Consider the following 20,324-nt stretch of genomic DNA (forward strand, 5'->3'; position numbering starts at 1 on the left):
GGGGGGGGGCATGCTGACAACACACAAACGGACAACGATCACAAACTATGTACAATGCTTACCACCGCTGGGATTCCCAACGGACTATGTAGTGTCACGGGCCTGAGCCTATGGGGGGAAATGCAGAAGTTGCATTTCCCAGGAAACAACGTCAGGTTTTCTCGCAGACCCAATTAGGGGTGGGTTTGAACACCTTCGGCATAAATAACAAGATGATGCTTTTACATATATACGTGATTTTTTTTTATGCTGGTAAATGCAGAATGATGCTTAAATGTGTTCCTTTGGTTTAAAACAACTTGGCGAATTCACTGGTCGAGAATTTGGAAACCGGCTCGGCAGAACCTGGAAATTGATCGATGGAAGTGAGAAACGTTGAATCCAAAATCAGCTCAAGATGAGAACGATGCTGTGATCATCATGGTTGACACTTTTGGGGGGAATGGCCCTTTTACATCGCCGAGATAAAGATGGGATGGACATTGCCCAAAACAGACATTTTTTTTAGGGCAGTGTTAATGACGATTCGTGTTGAGCTTTTGTTATTTGCACATCACTGCCAATGCAATAGTAAACATAAAAGATAGAAATTAAGATGCAGAAAATGTAAGTATATTTTTTTAATTGAAATAAAAATGCCGTCCCTGTTTTCCCTTCAGATATAACAATGTGCAAGTTGTAAATGAATAATCTGAGTCTCCTTGCACCACATAATTAATGCAACCCGTGATTCAGAAATTCAGCTACAAAATCAACATTTAAGGCATGTAAAAAATACCATTTCGGGAGAAATAATGGTGCCAAAGTAATGAAAATCTTTGAATGCAGAAGTCAGAATTCCTCACATTCACACATCCTAAATGGAAAAGACAGGTTACATAGAGAAACTATTCTTAAACTTAGAACAAAAATTGACGAGAGAAGAAATGAAATTATTAAATGCTGCAAAAACAAGGACGAAAAACCGTGCACATACGTGGACTCTCTCACACTTTCCCAAAAGCGTTTGTCTCGAGAAAAATTTAGTTTTTCTCCCAGAAAGCACGGGCAGGGTTAAGGAAACATCACATAAACTGTTCAGGTCAGCGGGCTTTTTGACCAGGCAATTTCCCTTGGAGAGGAGACACTTTGCTCGATATTCGGGCATACATAGGCAAGAATAATGAGAGGATGGCAGTGAGGGCAGAGAAAGCACCGGGGAGAGTCTGTACGGAACGGAGACAGGGCGATGAAATCAGCCCCGTTCGCAGGCGCTCAGTCGATCGGTCGCTGCATTTGCAGAACCCGGAGAGATTACAGCAATCTAGATTTGAAGTTTTCGTGACTGCAGGGGATCCATAGTCTTTGGTTCTTTGGGTAAAGTCACGTGGGTTGAAAATAAAATAGATTAAATCACGACGTTTAGGGCGCAGCACAAGCGGCCCGTCATCAGGTGGGACAACCAACAGGAAGAAACAAACTGCTGAAGTGGGCGAATCGGAGTTGCAGAGAGTTCCGCTTCAGCAATTTGTTTCTTGCTGTGGTTGTCCCAACACGATGACGGACCGCTTGCGTTGCGCCCGAAACGTCGTGATTTAATTCGTTTTATACCTACGTGACTTTACCGAAAGATTACAGCAACTTGGGAAGGCCTTCGTTGCAGCAGTGGACAGCTCAGGGCTGAAGACACACACACAAAACACATACAACGCACAAATTAGTAAATATAATGTAGTACACAATAAATGCACGCGCGCAAACGTCACGCGAGTAATTACAAAAATACAGTAAAACCTTGGATTGCGAGTAACTTGGTCTGTGAGTGTTTTGCAAGACGAGCACATTTTTAAAATAAATATTAATTTGATAAACGAGCGAGGTCTTGCAATACGAGTAGTACGTATACGCTTTGTACTGCCGAGCGTCACGTGATCACAACTGATGTACGAGTGCTTTGATATACGAGTGCTTTGGATTACAAAACACGTTTCCGGAACGAATTATGCTCGCAATCCAAGGTTTTACTGTGTACAGTACATGCATACACATACCTATACAAACGCAAATCAATATACAAAAACAAATGTATATGTACGCAATAGAGTATGCAAGAATTAATAAATATATACACAGTATAATATGCACACAAGAGCAGGGGGGGACATAAACACGTAGGGTTTCATGGACGTACATAAAGCAGTGTTTTAGTACTCGATGTTCAACCTTGTTTTCATGGTTGGTCACCAACACTCTCAAATTCATCGCAATTGTATGTACGTTTAACTTCTTTTGCATCATACGGAGCCAACCGTGCTAATCGGACGTGCAGAGGATTCCATCCGGTGCCGGGACCCAAAACCGAAACATTAAATTAATTTACTATAGATATAGGGTGGCCCGATCTGTATAACCAAGCGATTTATGGACAGTTACTACATGGCAACATGTGCGATTGCGAGTGACATCAAACAAGCTACAATGACCAACAATGGCAACTCGCACAACGAGCCATCGAAAGCACAATATGTATTCAACTACCTCGAACAACAAAGATCCCCTGTGTAGCCTTAACAGACTGTTGGGGGCGAGTGCTGTTAGCACCTATAAAGGTCGGCCCTCCCCTAGGCCGAGCCGGCCTAGGGGAGGCCCAGGACCCGGTTCAGATATGATCGTCACTGGTGTTGGCCGTACGTGGGAATCGAACTCGGGACGCCGAGTTCATAGCGCAGCGCGCTCACCGCTACACCACCGCTCCACTTACACACACACTCCACACTCGCAGCCTACGTAAATTTTTCGTCTTCCCCCTCCTCTTTTCCGAACATAGATGGACTCGTCCATCTAAACAAACTGTCAAATCGCTATCCGTGGTGCTAACGTTTAAAAATAAATAAATACAAACCGCCACTTCTTTCAAATGTTCTTGCCGTTGTTTTTCACACCTGATGATGACTGCTTGTGTTGCAGTCGAAACGTCGTGAGAATTTTATTGTTTTATACATATTTTATTATTTTATTGTTTCCCTTCAACGTGACTTTACCGAAAGAACCAAGAATATGAATCACTGCAGTCACGAAAGCTTTAAATCAAAATTTAAGGTGTAAACCGTTTTTGTGGGGTGCGAAGCGTGTCAGTGACCAACTAAGCTTCGGTGGTGGTGGTGGTGAAGGAGTGGATGGTGTTGGTCGTCGCGTGGTGGAGTCATGGATGACGCCGGTGCGGCAGTGCAGCGCTCAGGATTTAGTGCGGAGGGAGTTGGGGGGGGTAAGGGCTGGATGGGGCTGTCCCCTCGCACAGCCCCGGGTTCCCTGCCCGTTCATCACCTTTGCGTTGGTGTTCTCCATCTCAACTTACAGCTGTTTTATTGTCATAATCAGGGATAATTTTAGATGCGCGATGTGTTGATGATGCACCCAAGGCCACACTCGTCATTCTTCCACTCGCACTATCTGTCTCAGGAAAACAGTATTATTGCATTCCAACACTCCCTGCCCTTTCCAACTTACCCCCCTTGAGTGCTCGTGTATCTGGGTGCACCATCATATTCTACCCGGATTCTCCCGGAGGTGGTCTCGCGTCAAACTCACCCATGTTTTACCACAGGGTCCGGGAGTCACCATCTCACACCGAACTTTGCCAATTCTCTCTCACATGGGAAACCCATGGCCAGGTCACTCGCTCGGTTTGCCGGGATGAAAACCCAGGTGGAGAGGTTCGGTTTGTGTGTTCTAGTTGACCTAAGCGCTAGTCGGGGTGCGTGCATGGGGTGAATGCATGGTGTGTGTGTATGTGTGGGCTGTATGTGTGGTGTGTGCATATGGTGTGTGTGTGGGGTGTAGGTGTGCGTGGGGTGTGTGTGTAGTTTGTGCATGGGGTGTGTGTGTGGGGTGTGAGCATGGGGTGTGTGTGTGGGGGGTGTGTGTGGTGTGTGTATATGTGTGGGGTGCATGTGTGCGTGGGGTGCAAGCATGGTTTGTGTGTGTGCGTGGGGTGTGCACGGTGTGTGAATAGTGTGTGTATGCGTGGGGTGTGTGTGTGTGTGTGGTGCAAACAAGTAAAACAATATTAATAAACGTTCCAACAAAACCATAAATGCCAAGAAACATTGCTACAAATGAAAAATTTGTATTTACAAAATACTGAACACGAGGCTTGTTTGCAAACTTGCATGAAAGTAAAACGTATTGCACATTTAAATCGTCTGCATTAATACTTTCACGGTGAGACGGCCTTCCTCTAAATTCAATACACGATTAAACTAAACTAATATATGTTTACAGTTATTATTATATACGAGTTAAAAACAAACTTGCATGAAAGTAAAACGTATTGCACATTTAAATCTTCTGCATTAATACTTTCACGGTGAGACGGCCTTCCTCTAAATTCAATACACGATTAAACTAAACTAATATATATTTACAGTTATTAATATATACGAGTTAAAAACAAACTTGCATGAAAGTAAAACGTATTGCACATTTAAATCGTCTGCATTAATACGTTCACGGTGAGACGGCCTTCCTCTAAATTCAATACACGATTAAACTAAACTAATATATTTACAGTTATTATATACGAGTTAAAAACAAACTTGCATGAAAGCAAAACGTATTGCACATTTAAATCTTCTGCATTAATACTTTCACGGTGAGACGGCCTTCCTCTAAATTCAATACACGGTAAAACTAAACTAATATATATTTACAGTTATTATTATATACGAGTTAAATACAAACTTGCATGAAAGTAAAACGTATTGCACATTTAAATCTTCTGCATTAACACGTTCACGGTGAGACGGCCTTCCTCTAAATTCAATACACGATTAAACTAAACTAATATATATTTACAGTTATTATTATATACGAGTTAAAAACAAACTTGCATGAAAGTAAAACGTATTGCACATTTAAATCTTCTGCATTAATACTTTCACGGTGAGACGGCCTTCCTCTAAATTCAATACACGGTAAAACTAAACTAATATATATTTACAGTTATTATTATATACGAGTTAAAAACATCCTTAGCTATTTCATTAACAGTAAGTCAAGAGAAAGGAGGGGGGGGGTGTTTGTGTGTGTGGTGTGTTATTGGTGGGTGATGGTTGGGTGGTGTGTGTGTGCATAGGTGGTGGGTGCGTGATGTGTGTAGGTGGGTGGTGGGTGTGGGTGGTGTGTGTGTGGGTGAATGGGGTGTGTGTGGGTGGGTGGGGCATGTCTGTGTGAGGTGTGTGTGTGGTGTGTGTTGTGGGTGGGTGGTGGGTGGGGTGTGTGTGTGTGGGGTATGTCTGTGTGAGGTGTGTGTGGGTGGATGGGGTGTGTGGGTGGGTGGGGTGTGTGTGTGGGGTGTGTGCAGGTGGGGTGGTGGGGGGTTGCAGGATGTCTTGGGGTCTGGGGTCTCTGCCTCTTCCATTCCAGGTGTCGACATCCCCCGGTGACGTCACCTGTTCCGGGCACAAACCCAGGGGAAGCATTGGGGTCATCAAGGGACAGAGCACTCAAGACACACAGCAGCAGGTCTCCAGTCGTGTCTCAAGATGCTGCATGACATCGTGCGACAAGGGAGTGGAACACCAACGAGAGAAGCAGCCAGCTGGATGCAGTGCAATACAAATTTGGATTTATCTTCTCCATGTAAAATTGGTGGGAAAGATATTTTGCGGTGACGTAATGTTCACATACATTTCCTCGGGATGATCATGTATTTTTAAGCTATGTTAATGAAAGATTCTGATTATTATGAAATAAATAGCTTACACCAAAACAGAACTCTTAGACAAAATAATCCTTTTCTTTTCCAATACAGATCTTTGGTCTTTTCTTAAATTGAACATTTATCTTGTTGATTGTACTTTAGCTGAAAGATTTGCATGCATTATGCGAGAGCTGAGCTTCTGTTAAAGATCTCAAAATAAGAGCTGAGTTATTGTTAACACTTATTTTTGAATGTAATCTCTTACGTAACATTATTTAATGCTTGTTTTTCAACATTCCGGTTTCCTGAAATCCAAATAAATTGGAATTTTTGCCCACGTGACAACATCGTTTGATTGGCTGTCAGTAGAGGGAAAAGCTGAAAATTGTCAGATACCTCGACGATCTGACCCAAAGTAACGAATAATGAATCTAAGATTGGTCGTGAAAGCCGAGATATAATACTTTTTTACCTTTTAACGTGCACAGTGCTCACTCACTCTTACAACGCGAGAAACCACAGAACCACAATTGTCCAAGCTCTGAGGTCCTCTATACGTCAACGTGTTATCGGCCAAATAATGAGTGGCTTTAAAATGTCGAAGGAAACTGGGGATCCGGAAAAAAAAAACCCCACGCATGCGAGGCGAAAACCACTCAATCCCATCCAGACGGAACAGGTGGAGTCCACATTTTTGTTGTGCTGCCTTCTCCTGGCAAGCCAGGATACGGGTGCCCACGGAAAGGGAGCGACCCACCAAACCCTTACCTCCACTGTACTGGAGTGGTGGGGTGCGCCAACGATGGGGCCTTTATTCTTCCGCATTGCAGCAGCAATGCTTCCGGACAAATCTAAGAAATGTCCGGAGTCGCTGCCGCACACGGGCAAATCTCCGCCCAGGCCCCCTCGATGCCTTCGCTCCGGTGTTGGCGACAGCTTCACTTATCGCTTGATGGCTGCGTTGGTATTCCAGGGCAGTGTAGAAACTGGCGTTCGAGCTGAAAGAGAGTTGCAAGGGCCACTGTTATGCCTCTGTCTGCCTTTCTTTATTTGTGCTGAAACTTTCCTACTGCAATACAATTCCATTATCTATCCTACTGCTACTCCCTGGCCCTGCCCCCCAGCCACAACCAGGTCTACCCCTATCAGAATATGTTCAGAATCAGAATATTTATTTAGACTGTAGGAATATTATGACCTTTAAAGCTCTTTTTTTTACAGATGTCAAGTAGATCACTGCCCCTACACCTATCACTACCCAAACCCTTCTGAAGATAAGAAAAGCCAAAGCATTTTCACACTCAAACGAGCAAGCAGAGTGGTGGGAATTCCACATTCCCATGGCAGGGGCCAATCTATAAATGAAAACCAATGTTAGAATGATGTCCAGTACTGCTGGACATCATACTGGACATCCGTGAAAAAGAGCTTCATAGCTCATCAAATTCCTCCAGTATAAATAAATATTCTGATTCTTTTCTAGAGTTATAGGCAGAGGAGAAGAGGAAGATCTGGAGCCTAGAGTTGAACAAGAGCATGAAGTCGACAATGAAGATGGCTGGGGAAGGACAGTTCCAGACTGCAGAGGAGAAAGAGCAACGTCTCAAAGAGAGCTGCATGCAGAGAGAAAGCATTGAGCAGGGAGAAACATCAAAGTCACTTCATAAGAACCTAACCAACACAAATATTCTTCAAGATGCAACGTGCACGTGGAGACTCACGATTGGCTCTTGGCTGACACAAAATCTTCCTCGAGATCTGACCCAGAATCATTCGTCCAGCTCTGCTCGCATTGGCTCACACGATCCACTTCCACGATCTCGTCCATTTTAATCGATGCGTCCACAGCATCCGGTTCATTGTGACTAGCATGGCTTTTGTCCTTGGTGTCGTCCTGAAGCCACCTGTGGTTCAAAGCTTCCTCAGGCGTGAGCCGGCGAGCGGGATCCCACCTGCCAAGATATGAACGGTGAATCGTCAGGGTCCACTTACCGTCTACATTTCTTCTAATAATGGGGTGGAGGTGTGGCACATGCAATTATTTACCTTCATTATGCAAACGAATACAAGAAGGCACAAGGCATGAAATATTGCCCTGTTATGACACAAAGCCACTCCCTGTCAGTAAAACATCACTCCTAGTAATGTGCACTCTGTTTACGAGAGTGCTGATGGTGAACACGAAAATAATGATGAATTAAGATCATATGTAGACAGTACAGGTATATCTTACTCAAGGCATCCTTGAACAAAATCGATTAACTCTCTGTTCGTAGTCCGAAGCTTTTCCTTAAGAGAGGTGGTGCTTGGAACGACCTTCCTGCCGTTCACCCTGTGGCACCCTGTCTTGTCTGTGTTGGAGAGAAAATGAGTGAAACGGGTTTCCGAGGATTACGAACAAAGTACATTACGGCAATGCTTGCCTGGATAATTGTGACAACAGAAGTAGCAACCTCCCCTCCACTTACCGGTGTCAATGTACATTTCGGTCGCAGCATCAATCATGGACCTTGGTGGGAGACCAAAAATCTGTGCACAGGTCACAGTGAAATTAATATACATGGGTTAGGTCATTGGACTGTGTGTATCGTAAACATACATACAGTAGACTTCCTCAAATGTAAATGTCTCTAAAACTGAAACGTTTATTCACAAGGACTGCACATGCTTTTACAACATTACCATATATTTTAATTATTGGGTACTTAATGAACAAATATTGCCCATTAAAGTTACTTCATGAACCTCAGGGATGAACAATGAACCCGAAGAATGGAAAGGGTAATAGTCTGTCGCTCTGAGTGATGATTATCAACAAGGCCAAATCACATCATACGTGCCCAACTATTGTCTGATCACATTAAAGATATGACTATTCTCTATGTACATACTGGCAGCAGAGCAACATTTGTTCCCATGGAATGAGGCCAAAAGTATAATTGCTCCACAGATTGCAATCCACGGCAGTCTCCTCTATGGTTGTTAGCGACTAATGGACCATCACTCGGCATTAGCATTGTGAGCCGGCTCAGCTAAATCTAAGCCATGGGCTCTGCTGTTGGTTGCAATTCAAATTCATAAATAATGAGATTATATTTTAGCATATTTCAGGTACCGTGATCATTTGGGCAAGATAATCTCCAGTGGTCCGTAAGAGAGGGTAGCCAGAAGAGAGCTCAGCAATTACGCAGCCCAGGGACCACATGTCCACTGCGCAGGTGAGTTGGAGGCCCAGGAACATCTCTGGAGCCATGTATTTCCACGTTCCGAAAGATCCGAAAACTGCGCACCACACACACATGGACAGCACCGATTGAGCGAGAAGGTCATGCACGTTATTTGTCCACTTAGATTTTTGAGTGCACACAGATTAAAACATTTACATTTTGTAGGATGGTAAAATTGGTCATTCTATCCAGCAGATGAATGTGGATCTTTCTAAAACTGGCTCAGAACTGGAAAAGTGTGAGCGGCACTCCAAGAGACGTTTTGACATTGGTAAAAACGTTGTTTGCAAACACCTATTAATGCCTGTATGACCTGATAGGGTCTCTATGGCTGAGAATAATAACTGAGTCACTGAGAATGTAGTGCATTGTAAAGCTGCTCACCATGCCACGTTTCCAAACGCACACACATAAGAATAACAGGCGCCATTCGCCACTAGGTAGCAGTGACGTCACCACGGGACCTGTGCCAGGCCAGGTGCACTTTGAGGCCACGTGAAATGTCAAAGTCTCACTGACATATCACGAAAGATATCTAGGTGCCATGGGTTGTCGAACTGAGATGACTGGCATATGCACCAACTATGCCCCCTCTGTGTCAACACACATATAAGACAAAGATCCCCCGTATAGCCTTAACAGACTGTTGGGGCAAGTGCTGTTAGCGAGCACCTATGAAGGCCGGCACGGCACACGAGGTGGTGGGGGGCCAGCAGCACGCCCGGCTGCTTTTGTCTCCCTAGTGGCGATGTTTACACACCGCACGAGGCGCTCATTTGGGGCTGAGTCGACCTCGGGGAGTCCCAGGACCGGTTCAGATAATCGTCACTGGTGTCGGCCGTGAGCGGGAATCGAACTCGGGGCGGCCGGGTGCGTAGCGCAGCGTAGCGCTAACCGCTGCACCGCGCTAACTGCTGCACTAGCGCTCCCCACTCGTATATTCACAAAGATTCACAAAGACGCACAGACACACACACCCTCACACGAAAAAACACAAGCAAAACTACTCACTTGGTTTCGTCATTTTGATGCTCGCGCCAAAATCAATGATCCTGATGTTGCCGGTTGCGTGGTCTTTGACCATGGTGTTTTCCTAGGAAAAATAACAGGGGATAAAAGTGGTTAATGTTCAAAAGTGCTCATGGCATGGATGGCCGGCGTGAACTCACCTCTGATTAATCAACACGTATAATTGTGCACTCTGCTAATTGCTACGGAGAGACGGGTACATTTTCGTCATTATATGAGAAGGCAATGATGACTAGGGATAAGACCCCGAGCCCCACGTGCACTGTAGAGTGTACATTAGCTCCAATAATATGTAACTGTTACAATCATATTACTTTACTGTTAATCGAATGACAGGAACTCGGTAATGTTAATTGACGTTTGATTTATTGGTGGTAATGAAGATATTCACAATTAAGATTATGATATCAAAGTTGATTTCTATATTTAAAATACTTGGGTCTAGAAAATTAATAACACTGGTGCTCAATCCCTATTAACAGAGATATTTAGCAGCGGTGTTGTGAGGTGGAGGGTGTGCCTCGTCACTATTGCAGGTGTGAAGATGTTCAATTATTTTTTCCAGTTGTTTTTGTTAATTTTCAGTTTTTGCGCGGGAAATCTAATAATAATAAGATGGCGACGGCCTCGTGGTTAGTCATTTTATTAACTTGTTTATTTTGATCAATTCAACTCGAATCAATAGATATAACGGATTTAAAGTTTTCGTGACTGCAAGGATTCATCTTCTTTGGTTCTTTCGGTAAAGTCACGTAGAATGAGAATAAAATAATAAATTGATAAAATAAAATAACACAATAAAATTCTCACGACGTTTCGGCCACAACACAAGCGGCCTTCATCAGGTGAAGGGACGAGACTGTCTGGAGGACAGCGCTGGAGCGAACACAGCCAAGCTCAGACCGCGACCTTTAAGCTGTGTGAGAAGAAACAGAGCGCCTTCTATGACCAGTCACAAGCTAATCCCTCAGTTATTTCAATGCTAAATTCTCCTGTTTCATTTGTACTAGGTACCTCTGTGGATGTGTAGGCTTTGACTTTAACATAGCCATTTCTGTGACCAGTCACAAGCTAATCACTCAGCTATTGCAATGCTAAATTCTATGCTAATTCCTTTGTCAAGGCGCTCTGTTTCTTCTCACACAGCTTTAAGGTCGCGGTCTGAGCTTGGCTGTGTTCGCTCCAGCGCTGTCCTCCAGACAGTCTCATCCCTTCACCTGATGAAGGTCACTTGTGTTGTGGCCGAAACGTCGTGAGAATTTTATTGTGTTATTTTATTTTATCAATTTATTATTTTATTCTCATTCTACGTGACTTTACCGAAAGAACCAAAGAAGGTATAACGGAGTTGAAAGATGATTAGAGCATTTTGGTGATGAAAATAGAAGTAGCTTTTTTGTGAAAGTTGATCACATTTTGGTGTTATTGTACTCGTTGGTTCTATTCGGTAAAGTCACGTAAAAGTATAAAACAACAAAAAATAAAAAAATCACGACGTTTCGGCCACAACACAAGTGGCCTTCATCAGGTGAAGGGACCAGACTGTGTCGAGGACAACGTTAGTCCCTTCACCTGATGAAGGCCACTTGTGTTGTGGCCGAAACGTCGTTAATTTTTTATTTTTTTATTATTTTTTGTTGTTTTATACTTTTACGTGACTTTACCGAATAGAACCAAAGAGTATGGATCCTTGCAGTCACGAAAGCTTCAAATCTAGAATTGGTGTTATTGTGTTACATTGTGCGGTTCATTGCGAATGCACAAAATGGCCACGTTGTAGCAGCCATTTAATATTGACTTAATTTGGTAAACAGAATCGGCGTTACTGCAGAGGTTATATTCCTGATTAATAGTTGTTTTTATATATTTATTGTCAGTAAAATTTGATTTGCCTAATTTGCATGTCAATATAATTCCATATTAAATATGTATTTATTATTAATAACTATATAAGTACACCTTCTTTGGTTCTTTCGGTAAAGTCACGTAGAATGAGAATAAAATAATAAATTGATAAAATAAAATAACACAATAATATTCTCACGACGTTTCGGCCACAACACAAGCGGCCTTCATCAGGTGAAGGGAGCGAGACTGTCTGGTAGGACAGCGCTGGAGTGAGAGAGCCACGTTCAGATCACGGCTTTTAAGCTGTGTGAGAGGAACAAAGAGCCTTGACGAAGGAATTAGCATAAAATTTAGCATTGAAAAGGCTGAATGATTAGCTTGTGACTGGTCACAGAAATAGCTATGTTAAAAGTTAAAGCCTACACATCCGCAGAGGCACCCATTGTTAAAAGGAATTAGCATAGAATTTAGCATTGAAATAGCTAAATTAAGGCATTCGCTTGTAACTGCTACAGAAATAGTTACGTTGAAGTCAGAGCATACACATTCACCGAGGCACTTAGTACAAATCAAAACAGGAGAATTTAGCATTGAAATAACTAGGCAAATTTAGCATTGAAATAACTGGGTGATTTGCTAGTGACTGGTCACAGAAATGACTACAAATCTGAGCTATTCACAGTACTATATAGTGAACCAATAAAAACTAAAATATAAATTACCTTCATGTTATCAATAAACTCTATATTCTCCAATCAGCTAAGCTACCAACCATAAGTCGTTATATATCACAATGCTATATGGCGAAAAAATGGGTGGATTCTTACCCTCAAATTTCCGTACCACGGATAGCTACGGGCCCCGTTCAGACGGACGAGTTCGTCCATGGTCGGAACAGAGGAGGGGGAGAGAGACAGCTGCGAAGCCCTAGTATACTCCATGTTGTAAACCATACCATTAACCGTGGTGTGAGAGGTATTAAGAGGCAATGCTGGCGAAAGAGCTGCGGTCTGAAGGTCATCGTAAAATTACAATTAATTAAGAACAGAAATGATTTAACACATCTTTCCAGTGGTTACTGAGCCTGAATCCATCTTCTCGGTTGAAATTGTCTCTGTGCTTGTATATGTGAATGGCCTCATGAACGAATCTCTCATGGTAGCCAGTTGGTTTGCAAAGAACCTCCGTCTTGGAGAAGTCAATGTCATGTGAACCCACTGAATTGTAACAGTGATCTGCCACGGCAGAGGAGTTAACAGTGATCTGCCACGGCAGAGGAGTTAAGACGAACTCCTCTGCCGTGGCAGATCACTGTTACAATTCAGTGGGCTCACATGACATTGACTTCTCCAAGACGGAGGTTCTTTGCAAACCAACTGGCTACCATGAGAGATTCGTTCATGAGGCCATTCACATATACAAGCACAGAGACAATTTCAACCGAGAAGATGGATTCAGGCTCAGTAACCACTGGAAAGATGTGTTAAATCATTTCTGTTCTTAATTAATTGTAATTTTACGATGACCTTCAGACCGCAGCTCTTTCGCCAGCATTGCCTCTTAATACCTCTCACACCACGGTTAATGGTATGGTTTACAACATGGAGTATACTAGGGCTTCGCAGCTGTCTCTCTCCCCCTCCTCTGTTCCGACCATGGACGAACTCGTCCGTCTGAACGGGGCCCGTAGCTATCCGTGGTACGGAAATTTGAGGGTAAGAATCCACCCATTTTTTCGCCATATAGCATTGTGATATATAACGACTTATGGTTGGTAGCTTAGCTGATTGGAGAATATAGAGTTTATTGATAACATGAAGGTAATTTATATTTTAGTTTTTATTGGTTCACTATATAGTACTGTGAATAGCTCAGATTTGTAGTCATTTCTGTGACCAGTCACTAGCAAATCACCCAGTTATTTCAATGCTAAATTTGCCTAGTTATTTCAATGCTAAATTCTCCTGTTTTGATTTGTACTAAGTGCCTCGGTGAATGTGTATGCTCTGACTTCAACGTAACTATTTCTGTAGCAGTTACAAGCGAATGCCTTAATTTAGCTATTTCAATGCTAAATTCTATGCTAATTCCTTTTAACAATGGGTGCCTCTGCGGATGTGTAGGCTTTAACTTTTAACATAGCTATTTCTGTGACCAGTCACAAGCTAATCATTCAGCCTTTTCAATGCTAAATTTTATGCTAATTCCTTCGTCAAGGCTCTTTGTTCCTCTCACACAGCTTAAAAGCCGTGATCTGAACGTGGCTCTCTCACTCCAGCGCTGTCCTACCAGACAGTCTCGCTCCCTTCACCTGATGAAGGCCGCTTGTGTTGTGGCCGAAACGTCGTGAGAATATTATTGTGTTATTTTATTTTATCAATTTATTATTTTATTCTCATTCTACGTGACTTTACCGAAAGAATCAAAGAAGATGAATCATTGCAGTCACGAAAGCTTTAAATCGATATATAAGTACACATTGTTTCGTTTATGCAGTGTTATCAGGGACTGTGGGAAGTTTAGGAGGCATTAAAGATGTTTTGGGGCAGATGCTTCTTTTTAAATATTAAAGATGTTTTGGGGCAGATGCTTCTTGTTAAATGTTAAAGAATATAATGTTAAATGTTATTCGACATGATAAGTGGCTGCTACCATAATTGAGATTTGGGAAGACTCCATGCTGAGAGATTGAGCTGTGGTCTTGTGACGTGGAGTCGCTCACTTCTCAGGAGGACGGAACACAGCGTGGATTATCTGCTCGTGTTCTACAAACTGTACCACTTGAATCACTGTCTATTTAGCCGACCTGTCCCCCTCGTTAGGATAAGTTACAGGTGCTTCTCTCCTTTTCCTCGTGTCAGAAACTTGTCTAACATTGCCAATTGTAATTATCGCTTTTGAGTGTTGTGATTGTGGCCAATGTAAATTAGAATCTCTTCAAATAAACTGCAGAGTGTACTCTAGAGCAAGAAGAGATTAGACGATGTCCTGGATTGAAACAAGTGTCGATTACTTTTTATACATTTATCGAAACAATAGCATTATTGTTGTGCAATTCGGTATGAGGTGCAGGGTGTTTGGTTTTCAATTTTTTGAGTTACGAGAGAGGTCTTATTTTAGATTTGAAGCTTTCGTGACTGCAAGGATCCATACTCTTTGGTTCTATTCGGTAAAGTCACGTGACTTTACCGAATAGAACCAAAGAGTATAGGTCTGATTTTGCCACAGTTGCCTCAAGGCAAAACATATCCATGAATGACGGCAGTATGCTATTGTATTTACTTACCATCTTCAGGTCGCCATAAATGATGGCCTCCTTCTTAAGTTTTGCAAGGGCCCTCAACATGGATCTTGCATAGAGCCTGATTGTTGACGGTGCAAAGATCGTGGAGTTGCCATGGAATTGATCAAAGAGGTCGATGCTGCAAGACAAGATATCGTCAATGGTTAGTCCACCTTCGACTATCTTGGTCAATGCTTAGGATCGCTTCATGAACTGGAGGAATCATGCTTTACAATAGATTAGGAGTTTTATCATGTAAAACCAAATTCAAATTTCTCCCAGGTGAATGATGATGAAACATGACCTGCATATTGGGTTTGAGAAATATAATAACATCAACTTATAACATGCACAGTAATCACTTCACTGCAATATAAAGAGAACATTACTCAGACGTACGAGGAACCACAAACAGCAAGTCAACCAAAGTCATGAGCAGGCGCCAAAAGATGCCTAAGCTCTGCGGTCTTGTACATATAAAGGTATTTTCTAAAAAAAAAAAATGAGCGTTTACATGTTGGAAGAAAGCGGAGCACCCAGACAAAAACCCACACTTGCGAGGGGGCAATACTGTATCCCGTACAGATGTAACAGGTAGTCTACACTTTTGTTGTACTGCTCTCTACCGACAAGCCAGGGTATGGGCACCTCGACGCCCACGGTAGGGAGTTTCGCAAAATGTGTGACCCACCAAACCCTCGCCTCAGCAGTGCTGGATTACAGGCGGGCACCAAAATCGCCTGGCTCATAGGGCTCGTTATGATAATTTGCTGTTGCATCTGGTTTCATGATAAAGGTAATGGATGAGACAGGACGTTGCGGTAGTTAACAATGTTATTTACAGATAACGAGAAACATTGTTTACTGTATTTGTAATTATTATGAAGTGCTATGTTTTAATGTGCTGTACAATGTAAAATGGTGGTAACCACTCAGCTCATATGTATTAAGTAAGGTGGGAGAGCATCGTTGCATCATAAACAGTTACGTGCCACGTTAAGGAGACACCCGTGTCCCTTTCATATTTTAAAAACTACCAATAAAGCCTTAACATGAAAGGGCTGGTACAAGCCGATGGGTGGTGACATGGCCTAATGGCAGCATGATCCCCGCCTTTCGTCGAGGTTCATGGTTCGAATCCAGCAGCCTCCCTGATTAATGCAGCTGTAATAATACCACACACCGCGTCTGTCTCACAGCCGATGTTAAAAATTCGAAAATTACCCGAAAAATTAATTTATTGCCGTTGTACAACTTAGGAATCATCGCCCCCCTACTGGCAATCTAATGCCCCAGGTCACTGTTGCAAATGAGACTCATCCTGGTCTCTTGAGTTCTCACCTGGTCAAACAACATTTTTTTAAATCTGAATTTCATCAAATGTTACCTGCACGTTTTAAAAAAATGCTTGAGATAAACACGATGTTGGCGCACAGATGTGATTTTTTTACTTACGTCATGAGCTCCATAACGAAGCCGGGATGCTTTCTGAACATAAGATGCCCGATAAATCTAATAATGTAGTTATTTTCATTGTCCTTGGACTGCAACGCTTTCATGATATGCGCCTCCCTTCTGCATTTCTGAAGGTCGTTTCTGTGGAGGGAATGCATCGGTGAGTCTCACCCCACTCTTAAGCCTTGCATATTTTTATGCATTATCACGCACATGGGATGGCGCGGTCAACAGAGCTCCAGAGTCATGGCTGTGAGCGCTTCATCCCGGTCAACGTCAACGTCGTCCCTGCCCGGTCGACGTGATCAGCGGCCAACTGGGGAGGCTGCACCAATCGGTTGGGAAGTTGTCGATGGTCGTTACCCGAAAGAGGTTACCACATCCCATCTCAGTGCGGTGAAAATGTTCCACCACTGGATTGTGATCACTGTGGTTTTTGAGCTATGTTAAGCGAGTAAGGTATAAAGTGTCCTGCTCCTCCAACCGAAACTGTGGACGATGTTGTGAAGCACTGTGGTCTGTGCTCCTTTAATGCGCAATTGCAAAAGTTGAAAAAAAATCTCTCCTGAAGACCCCTCGTGGCTAGCAGACCTCCTTGGCATTGGTATTTAGTGCCTGAACATGTTGCAATATAGAAGAATATAATATAATGGGCAAAAGGGCAGCACTCATCCCCGTTGTTGGTCAGTGGTGTGAACTCCACGTTCACGTGGCAGTAACCTTAAAAAATACATATTGCCTCTTCATGACAAATCAAACATCATTTTGATGGTGTTTGAAGACATTTATGAAATTATAAACTCATACAGAAACAGCTTCTGATGGAGATGGATACATGACCTGGCAGTCGCACGTTCGCCACTCGTTGCAGAGGTTCAAGGTTCGAATCAAGCAGCCGCCCTGATTAATACTGCGGGTGTATAACCATAATAATGCATGCTGTCTGCTTCGATGGATGCTAAAGATCACCTGACGTAATTTGCAAGAGTATGCCACTATGTGCTTGGAACTGGGTACAATGTTTGCCAATATGGAAACCTACACCACAAATTCCTCAATTTGTATTGTGCAATCATTGTCCCCCTACTGGCAGACTAATGCTCCAGGTCACTCTTGCAAATGAGACTTATCCTGGTCTCTTCAGATCTCACGAGGTTAAACAAAATACACTTTTAAATTGATTTTTTAAAAGTTATGGCTCTCTTCACAAATTCAGATATATATTTTTAATGTGGTTCATGTCTTTGTTCAAACTTACCTAGAAGTGTGCTCTAGCAGCTTGATGGCCACTTCTCTTTTCGTCTTGTGGTCCAGGCATCGGAGCACCTGACCAAAGGACCCCTTCCCAAGTACATTCAGTACTTGGAAGCGGTACACCAGGTGTTCACCCGTGATCTAGAACAAGATTACACAAGTGTTCAGTACTCAACCAGGGCCGTCTCTAAGTGCTCAAACATTACTCAGTCTAAATACACGGCTCATTCAAGTTCTCATTTCTTAGTCACTGGTTTAGAGAAGTGAAGCACCTTGACACCTCACTTCTCTAAACCAGCTTAAAAGACGCTACGAATCTTAACAACGTTCATTGAAGCTCTGTCGTCCCGACAGGTTTGTTCCTTTCACCTGAAGAAGGCCACTTGTGTTGTGGCCGAAACGTCGTGAGAATTTTATCGTGTTATTTTATTATTTTATTACTTTATTCTCATTCTACTTGACTTTACCGAAAGAACCAAAGAAGATGAATCCTTGCAGTCACGAAAGCTTTAAATCGAAACTCATGAACATGTCTGAGCTTTCCCTGATGTCTCTGCCAAATACATCTTTGCCTCACACTGGAAACCACTAAATCATTCTATGAAAAGTGTGGGTTATAGAATGTCCTTTAACTGTATTTATGATGACAAAGATAGTCACCACATCGCACGCTTTGAGTGCACTTCTGCGGCCGTCTGGAATGCTCTTCCTTCCGATATTAGGCAGCCACTGGAGCGATGCACTGTTAAATCTAGATTTAAAACTCAAGATCACAGGTGTCACTTTTACATAGCCATGTTCATTCAATTCCCACATTCCACCCACACAGTGAGTGGCTTCACTCTGTATGCCCTGCATACTATACTCATAGGCCCATTCTAGGCTATGCCAACCCCACCCACTACTCAGGTAGCCCCACCTTTTGATCGTATCAATGGTTGAGCATTAGGCCAGAAGATTTTAATCGAGATAAATCCACATTTTTTTTGTAGTTGCTTTGTGGCACCAGGAGAGCCTTTCTGAAAATGTCCAAAACTAGGACGTTGAGTAGCTTAACGTTTCAGTGTTCTTCACACAGAAAATCATTAGCAACTTATTAGGTATACACGTGCGTGTAAGGGATGTTGTGGTTTATAGTGGAATGCATGATTTAGTTGCAATGAACATGGCCCATATTGGAGAGTCTTACCGGAATGTAGTGGCCGTCGATGTCATCGTAGCCATCATTGGAAGGGCCATTTCGTTCCGAACGAATCTTGAAATAAAAAACTTCATTGAAACACAATATTTCTTGACGTTCCTGCTCTGTCATTCTGTCTTTGAATTTGTCCAAGACTTCTGCACACGCACACATGCCCAAAGACACACATGGTCATTCATGCACATATACACGTGTGCAACAAACGTAATTACGATCACAAATGAATGAAGCACATCATGTTACACTTAACAAAGAGACTCGATTTGGGCCTCTTGTATGTGTGCTCTTAACGGATTTGTAAAGCCATTTATGGATCAGTCTTCTAGATAGATATGATGTGTGTTTGTTATAGAGGAGTGTGGCAGTAATTCATGTGGTGAATGATGCTGAATTAAGTGGAGTAAAAACCTTGTGGTGTGCAGCTCATGCCTGCCACTGGGAAGACGACTTCATCCGATGGAGTTGCCTGTTTTTGTCACAGAGATGCGCACAGAGAGGCACGCGTGAACATGCGGGCAAGCACACAGACATAGACATGTATACAGACACAGTGGTACACACACAAACACCCACTGAGAGAGTGCTTGTGGAAGGGCCTAAATCGCACAAAGCTCTCAGAGGATTACCCTAGAGAGTATTTTTTAGCCTGCACCGCCGTGATGGCCTCATATATTGGAAAAGGTCAACGCTTTACCTCACTATGCATGATCGACGAGCTGCGGTGAACCCATTTACTGTATACTGTTGGGTGGTATTTAAGAAACTTGCCCCATTGAACTGCCATGCTTGGAGATTAAAGCAGCGACCTCTGGTGTGGAAACCACTACACCAAGCAGCATCCAAGACATAGAGATTCACGAATAATAGTATATTGCACCTCGATGATGTCAAATAATCTGACACTTTGGGAATATTAAACGGTGCCCATATTCCCAGGTTTGTGCCCAATTCCATTAAACATCTTCAACTGCATTATCCATTGATTTCTAATTTACACAAATATGGCAAAAGGGTCAGTTGTTGAAGGTATTTTATGAAACTGGTTACAGGTCACGAACCTGACCGCATTCATGAAGTCCAAGTAGAGCACCTGCCAATACGTGTGCTGTGTAATACGCTCGTGTGTCTCCTGGTTGGTTCACGAGTACTAGAGTCCCTTACTGCGAACTGAGCTGACAAGAAATTGCCTTGACTGTGTCGTGAGTTTGCCGTGTGTAAGCGTGTCAGTACCGTTAGGTCAAAGCGGCCCGTTGTGGTACTAGTTATAATAGGCGTTTACTAACAGCACTTACCCTAGAGTCTATAGAGCTTACACGATGTGGGGTGGGGGGGGAACTTTGATTCTTT

The 20,324-nt window shown here is 42.9% G+C and overlaps 1 protein-coding gene across 1 annotated transcript; it reads right to left on the bottom strand.

Annotated features, from left to right (window-relative positions):
• Positions 1 to 4,089: 4,089 nt before the first annotated feature.
• LOC142925528 (dual specificity tyrosine-phosphorylation-regulated kinase 2-like) lies at positions 4,090 to 19,847 on the bottom strand. Its single transcript, XM_076068396.1, has 12 exons — positions 19,386 to 19,847; positions 18,966 to 19,114; positions 17,781 to 17,917; positions 16,523 to 16,663; positions 15,071 to 15,206; positions 9,919 to 10,000; positions 8,796 to 8,962; positions 8,149 to 8,209; positions 7,914 to 8,031; positions 7,402 to 7,632; positions 6,449 to 6,678; positions 4,090 to 5,429 (listed from the first exon to the last, which is right to left on the bottom strand). Exons 1-11 carry the CDS (start codon positions 19,402 to 19,404, stop codon positions 6,492 to 6,494), a joined length of 1,428 nt encoding a protein of 475 aa, XP_075924511.1. The 5' UTR covers positions 19,405 to 19,847; the 3' UTR covers positions 4,090 to 5,429; positions 6,449 to 6,491.
• Positions 19,848 to 20,324: the final 477 nt, after the last annotated feature.

This window comes from Petromyzon marinus, chromosome 1 (assembly GCF_048934315.1).
Source record: "Petromyzon marinus isolate PM22_M1 ecotype Great Lakes invasive population chromosome 1, UKy_Petmar_22M1.pri1.0, whole genome shotgun sequence".
Taxonomy (NCBI): Eukaryota; Metazoa; Chordata; class Hyperoartia; order Petromyzontiformes; family Petromyzontidae; genus Petromyzon; species Petromyzon marinus.